Here is an 11,337-nt window from a genome sequence, read left to right as displayed (position 1 = left end):
ATAGAGATAGATAGATAATAGATAGATAGATAGATAGATAGATAGATAGATAGATAGATAGATAGATAGATAGATAATAGATAGATAGATAGATAGATAGATAGATAGATAGATAGATAATAGATAGATAGATAGATAGATAGATAGATAGATAATAGATAGATAGATAATAGATAGATAGATAGATAGATAGATAATAGATAGATAGATAGATAGATAGATAGATAGATAGATAGATAATAGATAGATAGATAGATAGATAGATAGATAGATAGATAGATAGATAATAGATAGATAGATAGATAGATAGATAATAGATAGATAATAGATAGATAGATAGATAGATAGATAGATAGATAGATAGATAGATAGATAGATAGATAATAGATAGATAATAGATAGATAGATAGATAGATAGATAGATAGATAGATAGATAATAGATATATAGATAGATAGATAGATAGATAGATAGATAGATAGATAATAGATAGATAGATAGATAGATAGATAGATAGATAGATAGATAGATAATAGATAGATAGATAATAGATAGATAGATAGATAGATAGATAGATAGATAATAGATAGATAGATAGATAGATAGATAGATAGATAGATAGATAATAGATAGATAGATAGATAGATAGATAGATAGATAGATAATAGATAGATAGATAGATAATAGATAGATAGATAGATAGATAGATAGATAGATAGATAATAGATAGATAGATAGATAGATAGATAGATAGATAGATAGATAATAGATAGATAGATAGATAATAGATAGATAGATAGATAGATAGATAGATAGATAGATAGATAGATAATAGATAGATAGATAGATAGATAGATAGATAGATAGATAATAGATAGATAGATAGATAGATAGATAATAGATAGATAGATAATAGATAGATAGATAGATAGATAGATAGATAGATAGATAGATAGATAGATAGATAGATATAGGTGTGTGTTCTTAATATACATACCATTTTTTTCCTTTCTCATATATTTGTTTCTCTGTATATTTTTCGTATTTGTTTGATAGCCCTGAAGAAGGCTGAGTCTTTTCTCCCGAAACAGGTTGGTTTGATGTACTTGCTGTTACTCTCAATAAATGCCTCTTAACCTACTATCAGAAAGGGAATTCTTTTGGACACCGGGTGCTCCTTTTCTTTTATTCCAAGTGTATGTATGGAAAGGACCTCAAGGCCGCACCAGAAAGGCAGCAGTCCAAACTCTAAGAGGGTTTACCACCAGTATCCATCAGTACCCTTATGAAGTCACGGGACAGTGATGTAACGTGTGGGTCTGTTAGCTGAGCGTGGTGATGGTCGCCGCCATTTTGGTACACCCTAGAAGTATAAACCCATATCAATACATGATCCTTGTTGACAAAGTCCAGAAGAGACGAAACGCGTGCAGGGCACGTGACGTTCCCGGAAGTGCTGCGGCAGCCATTCTGGATTCTGGAATCCCTGTGTGTTGGAAGTCTGGAGAGTAACGGTGCACTTCAGGTGTCCCCCAGAGCTACAAAGTGATAGTGCTGGATAGGAGTAGCAAGGGGGAATTACCTGGTGATCGGGAGACCCTCTACACACGGAAAGGGGATCGTATACTGGGCATGAGGAGTTTGATGCTGTCTTGCTGATCTTATCGTTTTTATATGTAAGTGGCTACAATAAATTTTATATATGATTGTAATTTACATACTGATTCCTGGTCTGTTTGTGAGGTCCTGAGAAACAAGAGGATACCAATCTAAGGACACTCTGTACATATGTGGTTGATTACAAGCTGGAATTTGTTTGTTTTAGGGTAATTATGCACTTTATATATAGTTTGCAGTGATATTTAAATTTTTTTTTTTTTTTTCACATGAGTGCTGTGACACTGGAGTGTGTTTTTTTTTTTGCATGATACACGTGTGGCACTTTAGTTCTGGGATTTAAAAGGTAATATACTATGTTGAGATTTTGTTTTTTGAGGTATTTGAAGAGCACCTGTGTTTGATTTGCATCTTCTTCAGTGGAGTAGGAAGCGTCTTCCTATCAAGAAATTGATCTTTGTTTGGACACATTATTTGGACACTTTGCATATTGGGACTTTATTTTATTTTTGTTCTTTTATATATATTTGATATTTTTTATTTTTGGGTAATCTCTTTGGGTCTTGATTTTTGGGTTTAAGTCAATGAATATATGTTTTATTAGTACTTCAGGGGAAGGATATTGATATGACTTTAAGGGATTTCTGAGGATTTTATATATATATATGTGCGCTGATTTATACTTATTCATATCAATACATGTGTTTGAGGCCTGATTTCAACTGATGTGATGTAAGTGTTCATTTGGCATTTCTCCATTAAAGTTTTTGCTTTAAAATCACTACACTATGGGAGCGCTCTCTCTTTCTCCTCTGGGGTGCGTCTGAGCCAGCTGATGTTCCTGTGAAAAGGATTACCAGTTTCAACACCACTGAAATCATTCTGGTTATACGGCGAGGAAGGCCATATTCCTGTGATCGGTGTCATTCTATCATCTTGGATGTCTATTAAGGGCCCTGGGAGTGTGAGGCCTGAAAGCTGTTTGGCCCCTTGGGGTCTTGGCGTGGAGGTGAGGAGGCATTTTAGCCTGTGATGGATTTATCATTCATTTCACCCAGTTGCTTTGTTCAATTGGAGTTGGCAGTCTATTTCCATGGACTTTATGCTGATTTGATGATCACTTATGTTTATTTTGATGGTCACTAATTATTTGTTATATGTCACGTTGCTTTCATTATTTTTTGTGCTTATTGACGCACGTTTATTTCCACTGTGCGTTTTTCACTGGCATCAATCCTGATTATAAGGTGCATTTTTAGTTTCATGCATCTTGTATGATTAGTTTTGCACATATACTGTATTTCTTTGCTTTTTGGTTGTCACAGGTTTCTTTGCACAGAGCTTTTTGTGCCCTTTTATTTAGGACGTGTTAGTCCTACCATGTTGAATACATCATTTATGTTCACTTGTTGAGTATTGTGCACGTTGTTTTCATCACAATCCATATAGTGATCCATAGTTTGGTCAGGGACCAGGCCTTTACATTTTTATTTATAATATATGTACACTTGCTGATTATTACACACGTTGTCTTTATCTCAGTTCATATTGCACCTAATTAGGTCTGGATTCAGGCCTTTATACTTATCACCTTTGTTTTGGGGTTATTTTTTCTGTCTCCCCACTCTTCGAATTATTGTGTCCTTAGTACTATTGATATTAGAGCAACACCATTTTATTTGTTTTGTGTACTTACTGTTACTCTCAATAAATGCCTCTTAATCTACTATCAAAAGTGAATTCTTTTGGACTCTGGGTGCTCCTTTTCTGTTATTTCAAATATATGTGTGGAAAGGACCTCAAGGCCGCACCAGAAAGGCAGCAGCCCAAACTCTAAGAGGGTTTACCGCCAGTATCCAACTTTGGGCACAACTGACTGGAGGGACATCTCCCTACAAAACCACCCATCTACGACCAGTGACTGATCTAGTCAGTCCAGAGCTGTAGACAGCACAAATAATTAAAACATTTTTAATCAATGTCATTGCTATCACAAGAGATGAACAACATCCCTTGACAGGTCTAATAGACCCCAGATCTCTCCTCTGCCCTCCAAAGCAGCTGATTGATCAAACCAAGATTGGTTTGATTGGCTATTTTACTAGCCTGTAATGGTCAGTAAACAAAGACCAAAGTTGAAAATGACAAAATCCTTGTCTCTTCCAGTTTCATACACCATAGAGATGATCGGTGGAAGATAAGATCCTCATTCATATCTATGGTCAGCCACTGGGACACTAGCAGTGACCCTGGTAGGATTGGAAAGCCTAGAAATGATGAGGGCCCCCTTCCACCACCTGTAAAAGTAGTTAACCAGCAGCTTACACTCCCATCACGTTTACTTTAAAAGTCCTTCTGTCATGCCTTCAGCATATTTTTATGTTATGTCCATTGTTAGTTTATTATGCTATGGAATGTAAGGTAAAGTGTAATATTGCCATCTAGTGGCTCTTTTGCATTACAGTTTTATAGATTATTTTCTGTAGGTACACGTTTTGTTGCTTAAAAGCCACCGTAGTTTTCCCATCATCCTATGGTCTTCACCATGAGGTCTTAGAGACATTTCCTACCAGCCATCTTACATCTCCTCCAGAGGACTACACACTTATTCAGCTGCAGTTCTGTTGTCAGCTGTTGTCATCGGAAACATCTCCGGAATGTTTAAAAAACCTTTCTAGCTAGACTAGTGTGTCAGGACTGTATACTTTGTATATTGTATACACTGATTGAATGTTATTTCTTTCATTTGTAGTTTTACTCTAACTTCCCTGCAATAAAAGTTAAAAAGAGGACCTAGCGCCTGCATCAATGAGTTGTTAAGGGAGAAGGGTTATCTGTCTGTCTAATTATACCCCCACCACGTATAGTGAGGGCAGAACACCTTCACTGGAGCTAAACACTGAGATGCCTGTAGCTTCAGCCATCATCCAGATATCACCACCACTTCCCAAGGATTCACATAGGCCTACGTTGGTTGGAAGTTGTTAAATCAGGTTCAAAATCTGTCAGCTTTAATGGCAATTGAGATTAAAGTTACTGTATAGAAAGTATCCGTGGCCCATGGTCATCAGCAGCAGAATGTTGTATGTATTACTCAGTAGGTGGTACCTGAAGAAGAGGCCACCATGTTTAAAAGGCTTGTACAATGAAACGGTATCACATTAAATTCAAATTAACAAAATTGTTTCTTAACTTAGCAAAAGCCATCTTTATGTCTCTGTTCCTTAAACTGTATATGATTGGATTCATCAGTGGTGTCCCCACTGTATAGACCAGTGATAGTAATTTGTGTATAGTCAACGACTGTCCACTTGTTGGAGAGACATAAATAACAATCAGTGTTCCATAAAATAGACAAACCACCAACAAGTGAGAGCTGCAGGTGGAGAAAACCTTCTGTTTCCCAGTATTGGACGGGATTTTCAAAATGGTAAAAATAATATACGTATAGGATACTGTAATGACAAAGAATGGCAATAAAATAAAAGGTATGCTATAAAATGTTATTTCTAACTCAACCAAGAATGTATCTGAACAAGAAAGTTTTACCACCGGAGAAAAGTCACAGAAGAAATGGTCAATTATATTGGGCCCACAGAAATCAAGACTGGCTATTGTAATTGTGCTAATCAACATGGAACCGATGCTCAACAACCAAGTGAAGATGGTAAGATTGATACAAAACACCTCACTCATCAGATAGGAATAATGCAAAGGGTTACAGATGGCCAAATACCGGTCATAGGACATAACGGTCAGAAGAAGACACTCTGCAGCTTCCATCACATCAAAAACATATTGCTGGAAAATGCAGCCTGTAAAAGACATTGTTCCACCCTCATGAAGTAACGTGTGAAGCAAGTTTGGGGCAATATCTGTGGTTAGCAGAATATCAGATATGGAGAGCTGGATGAGGAAGAAGTACATCGGAGTGTGGAGGGTTTTATTGTAGTAGACCAGTGTGATGATCAAGAGGTTTCCAAAAAGTGTCAAAATGTAAACTATGAGGAGAAGAATGAAAAGAACAATGCTCGTTTCTCTGGAACTTTGGAATCCCAAGAGGATGACTTCAGTAATGGTGGTCTGGTTGTTTTTATACATTGCCTTAACAAAAAATACTGAAATAAATAAAATGTATATTTTGTAGTTATTTGATCTCTAAAGTGTTACTAAACCCCGGACCTTGCATTCACTATATCTGGTCTCCCCGGACCCTGCATTCACTATATCTGGTCTCCCCGGACCCTGCATTCACTATATCTGGTCTCCCCGGACCCCGCATTCACTATATCTGGTCTCCCCGGACCCTGCATTCACTATATCTGCTCTCCCCGGACCCTGCATTCACTATATCCGCTCTCCCCGGACCCTGCATTCACTATATCCGGTCTTCCCGGACCCTTCATTCACTATATCCGCTCTCCCTGGACCCTGCATTCACTATATCCGCTCTCCTCGGATCCTGCATTCACTATATCCAGTCTTCCCGGACCCTGAATTCACTATATCCGCTCTCCCCGGACCCTGAATTCACTATATCCGCTCTCCCCGGACCCCGCATTCACTATATCTGGTCTCCCCGTACCCTGCATTCACTATATCTGGTCTCCCCGGACCCTGCATTCACTATATCTGGTCTCCCCGGACCCTGCATTCACTATATCTGCTCTCCCCGGACCCTGCATTCACTATATCTGCTCTCCCCGGACCCTGCATTCACTATATCCGCTCTCCCCGGACCCTGCATTCACTATATCCGGTCTTCCCGGACCCTTCATTCACTATATCCGCTCTCCCTGGACCCTGCATTCACTATATCCGCTCTCCTCGGACCCTGCATTCACTATATCCAGTCTTCCCGGACCCTGAATTCACTATATCCGCTCTCCCCGGACCCAGCCTGCATTCACTATATCCACTCTCCTCGGACCCTGCATTAACTATATCCGGTCTCCCTGGACCCTGCATTCACTATATCCACTCTCCCCGAACCCTGCATTCACTATATCCGCTCTCCCCGGACCCTGCATTCACTATATCTGGTCTCCCCGGACCCTGCATTCACTATATCCGCTCTCCCCGAACCCTGCATTCACTATATCTGGTCTCCCTGGACCCTGCATTCACTATATCCGCTCTCCCCGGACCCTGCATTCACTATATCCACTCTCCCCGGACCCTGCATTCACTATATCCGGTCTCCTTGGACCCTGCATTCACTATATCCGCTCTCCCCAGACCCTGCATTCACTATATCCGCTCTCCCCAGACCCTGCATTCACTATATCTGGTCTACCCGGACCCTGCATTCACTATATCTGCTCTCCCCGGACCCTGCATTCACTATATCCGCTCTCCCCAGACCCTGCATTCACTATATCTGCTCTCCCCGGACCCTGCATTCACTATATCTAGTCTCCCTGGACCCTGCATTCACTATATCTGGTCTCCCCTGACCCTGCATTCACTATATCCGGTCTCCCCGGACCCTGCATTCACTATATCCGCTCTCCCCGGACCCTGCATTCACTATATTCACTCTCCCTGGAACCTGCATTCACTATATCTGGTCTCCCCGGACCTTGCATTCACCATATCTGGTCTCTCAGGACCCTGCATTCACTATATCCGCTCTCCCCGGACCCTGCATTCACTATATCCGCTCTCCCCGGACCCCGCATTCACTATATCCGCTCTCCCCGGACCCTGCATTCACTATATCTGGTCTCCCCGGACCCTGCATTCATTATATCCGGTCTCTCCCGGTACACACAACATGGAAATGCAATTATTTTAGTAAATATAAACTGCTAAATACCTTTTCTCATCAGCAGTATATAGCAGTCTTGTAACTTCTATCAGTGTCCAGCAGAGCACTGGTTAATGCTTGGAGGAGAAGCTTTCTTTCTGCTCTAGGAAGATGCAGAATCCCTGATCCTCTGTCTGGACAGTGCTGATTGGCCCTGTGCTGATTACAAGCACTCTCCCATTAAAAAAAAAAAACTCTCTAACAATACACACCAAACTGAGCATGTGCAGAGTGACTCCACACATATGTCTTATCAGGAGATAAGAGGGGGGCACTGGAAGAAGGGGAGGATCAGAGAAGTCAGGAAAAAACAGCCTTTTTATACAATGCAGAGGATTAACCCCTTAGGTTCCACAGTGAGTATAACAAGCATGCTTTACTGCATCTACAGACTGATTAGTAACACTTTAAACAGTAAATTCAGGTAATAATTCCAGTTCCTGAAAAACTGATGAAATGCTCGCGAGTGATTGTTCAGCTAGAAAAATGTGTTTAGGCACAGTTTACACTTAGAGTTAGGGGGGAGTATAAACAGGTAGTTGAGCTGCATTTTTCTACACCCCCCACACATCCACATGCCCCCCCTTCCCAAGGCTCAAAGGCAGTCATATGGGGGAATACACATGCCACTAGGGGCGGACTGACAACTCATGGGGCCCCCGGGCAATAGAGGATCATGGGGCTCCTGTGTCCTTGCCCAAACTCAAAAAAGCCTATGAAAAAGGTACCAGGGGCATCTCATGGGGCCCCCCTACTGACCGAGTGCCCGAGTTTCCCAATGGTCAGTCCGCCCCTGCATGCCACACAGCAAAATGACCCTCCCTGTTCAGCTGGTGGTAATTTCCCATTTAAGTGAAAAGGCCTCACTGTCTGTCAAGTGCCCTCTGAAAAGCAATCCATGTCAGATCACTCTTCAGAGGGCTCCCACACGTGTAAGCAATGCCCTTAGGGCTAAATAAATGTCTGGGAAATGTATAGCAGTTCTTCTGATGCTCACGGAGGGTCCACATGCCTGCATTACATTTGTAATGCTAGGGATGTCAATCACCAGGTCCCGGCTGGAGATCCCCCGCCGGCACCTGGCGACCGACGTGTAAACAACAGAGGTCTCTCTCCTGACAGCAAGGACATGTTGCTTTGTATTTCTCTGCACAGCATGTCTCCCTAGTAAAACAGTCACAGCACACAGTTAACCCTTTGATCGCCCCAGATGTTAACCCCTTCCTGCCCAGTGACATTAGTACAGTGTCAGTGCTTTTTATTAGCACTGATCACTGTATTGGTGTCACTGGGGATGTCAGTGGCGGTTAGTAACTCCCCCCCCCCCCCAGCGTCAGAATGCCTGCCGCAGTCCCGCTATAAGTCACCGATCGCCACCATTACTACTATCAAAACAAAAAAATTCCAGTATATGTATTGCCATTTGTAGATGCTATACCTTTCATTTACATGTATTGTGATATTTTTTGGCGAAGACATGTGCAGAATACATTGTGTCCTAAATTTATAAATTGATTGTATTTTCTATATGTTTGTATTGTGTGTTATATTTTTATAATCGTAAAAAATACTGTTTTTTTTTTCAAAATTGTTGATTTGTTTTTTTTTATAACGCAAAAAAAAAAGGAAAGTGGTGAGAAAATACCATCAAAAGAAAACTCTATTTGTGGGGAAAAAAAGGACATAAATGTAATTAATGTACAGTGCTGCATGACCGCACAATTCTCAGTTAAAATAACGCTGCGCCGTATTGCAAAAAATGGCCGGGTCAGGGAGGGGGTAAATCCTCTGGAGGGTGAGGGGTTAAAAAAAATAATGTTTAATAATAATTCAAGTGTAATCACTTTAATCACCTCCTGTCCAGCCCATGTATATAAACGACTGGACGTTGGCAGTGCAGTGCAGTGTCGGGTGGCCACAATCCGGTTCCTGCTGTGTCCTCCAGACACAGTGGAACACCAATCGTTGTACGAGACCTCTGTGTGAGGTCCCGATCATGTGATCACTGATTGGCCAATCAGTGATCACATGAAGAGTAGTAAGCAAGATGTCACTTCTGACATCATTGCTTACTACGTGTGAAATCTGTGAATGATCACAGGGATCACATGGTACAGGGCTATTCACAACAGCCTTGTACCATGTGACAAGCTGTGACCAATCACAGCTCACACAGTAGTTCTCAATGGCTGCAAAAATGCAGCTAGAAAGGAGAAATGATTGCTTTATAGCCTTTATGGGTGTAAAAGCAATCAGTGTGAAAAAAAAAATCACTATGGTGACACTGTGCTTCTAGGGTGACGGTATGTAAAAAAAAAACCCCATAATAATATAAAAAAAAAATGTAAAAAAAAAATCGAGAAATTATAATTTTTGGTTATAAACTAATTTGGGTTATTTATTTTTTTTACTAAAAAGATAGCTGAATACATTTTGGCCAAGATTTATGATGAAAGATTATTTATTTGCAAAATTTTATAAGAAAAATACTTTTTTTTCAAAATTTTTTTACTTTTTCATTTATATAGCAAAAAAAAAAATCCCAGTGGTGAATAAATACCACCAAAAGAAAGTTTTATCTGTCTCAAAAAAATGCTAAAAAAATTCATATGGGTACAGTGTTGCATGACCGCGCAATTGTCATTCAAAGTGTGATAGCGCTGAAAGCTGAAAATTGGCCTGGACTGGAAGGGGGGGGGAAGTGTCCGGACTGGAAGGGGGGGAAAGTGTCCGGACTGGAAGGGGGGGGAAAGTGTCCGGACTGGAAGGGGGTGAAAGTGTCCGGACTGGAAGGGGGGGGGAAAGTGTCCGGACTGGAAGGGGGGGAAAGTGTCCGGACTGGAAGGGGGGGAAAGTGTCCGGACTGGAAGGGGGGGAAAGTGTCCGGACTGGAAGGGGGTGAAAGTGTCCGGACTGGAAGGGGGGAAAGTGTCCGGACTGGAAGGGGGTGAAAGTGTCCGGACTGGAAGGGGGGGAAAGTGTCCGGACTGGAAGGGGGTGAAAGTGTCCGGACTGGAAGGGGGGGAAAGTGTCCGGACTGGAAGGGGGTGAAAGTGTCCGGACAGGAAGGGGGGAAAGTGTCCGGACTGGAAGGGGGTGAAAGTGTCCAGACTGGAAGGGGGGGAAAGTGTCCAGACTGGAAGTGGTTAAACCATGGAAATTATTATACATTTGAATTTAGAGCCCCATACCTTGTTGATTTTGTCACTTTCTGTGAGCTGCATTGGAAGTTTAAAAACATTCTTAGTTTCCCGCTGCTAATCTTCTTGCACCTCATGTCATACATCCAAACAAGACACACATGTCTGAAGCCCAGCGTGGATGCTAACCATGGCACCTTCTGCTGAAACAATGGAGGAGTGAGCATAGCCACCCATGGACAGGAGTGTCTTGCTGTAGTCTCAGGATAAATATAAGGAGACAAAATCTAAAAAAGAAAGCAAATGCAGATTTTTGAAAAGTTATCTAGTTGCCAAAAAAAAAGATCACCAAAATCCTAGAATTAATAGCTCAGTGTATTTGATTGCCAGTGTACCCCAAAATAACAAGGAAAAAAGCAAATACATTAATATAATAACACATACCTCAATGTTGATGCGATACTAAAAAGAAAATACAAAGTAAATCTCATTTTTACCTTCTTATCCAGCACATAAGTATGTCTATGTATGTCTATGACTGAGACTGTTTGATACAATAAATCTTCTAGAATATCTATATATATTTATATTACAATGCCATGTACTGCTAGAACAATCAGTTTATTTATAGAACAAAGGAATCCTCCTGAAATCTGCAGATAATTTAATCATTACCATAAAATCTTCAGAGGCCCAATTAAGGAGATATTCAGAAACAATCGGTTATTTTTTGTTGTGCTGTAGAATCATATTATTCCAAAACTAAACAAAT

General features: G+C 40.8%; 1 protein-coding gene across 1 annotated transcript; it reads right to left on the bottom strand.

Moving 5' to 3' along the window:
* Positions 1 to 4,772: 4,772 nt before the first annotated feature.
* LOC149452637 (olfactory receptor 10A7-like) lies at positions 4,773 to 5,717 on the bottom strand. Its single transcript, XM_089689308.1, has one exon. The coding sequence runs from the start codon at positions 5,715 to 5,717 to the stop codon at positions 4,773 to 4,775; it is 945 nt and encodes a 314-aa protein (XP_089545434.1).
* Positions 5,718 to 11,337: the final 5,620 nt, after the last annotated feature.

Source organism: Staurois parvus, unplaced genomic scaffold (genome assembly GCF_062004578.1).
Source record: "Staurois parvus isolate SC_StPar_1 unplaced genomic scaffold, SC_StPar_1.0 ptg000470l, whole genome shotgun sequence".
Lineage (NCBI taxonomy): Eukaryota > Metazoa > Chordata > Amphibia > Anura > Ranidae > Staurois > Staurois parvus.
Note: the sequence above shows the minus strand (reverse complement) of the source record. Positions and strands in the feature narration are given on the sequence as shown.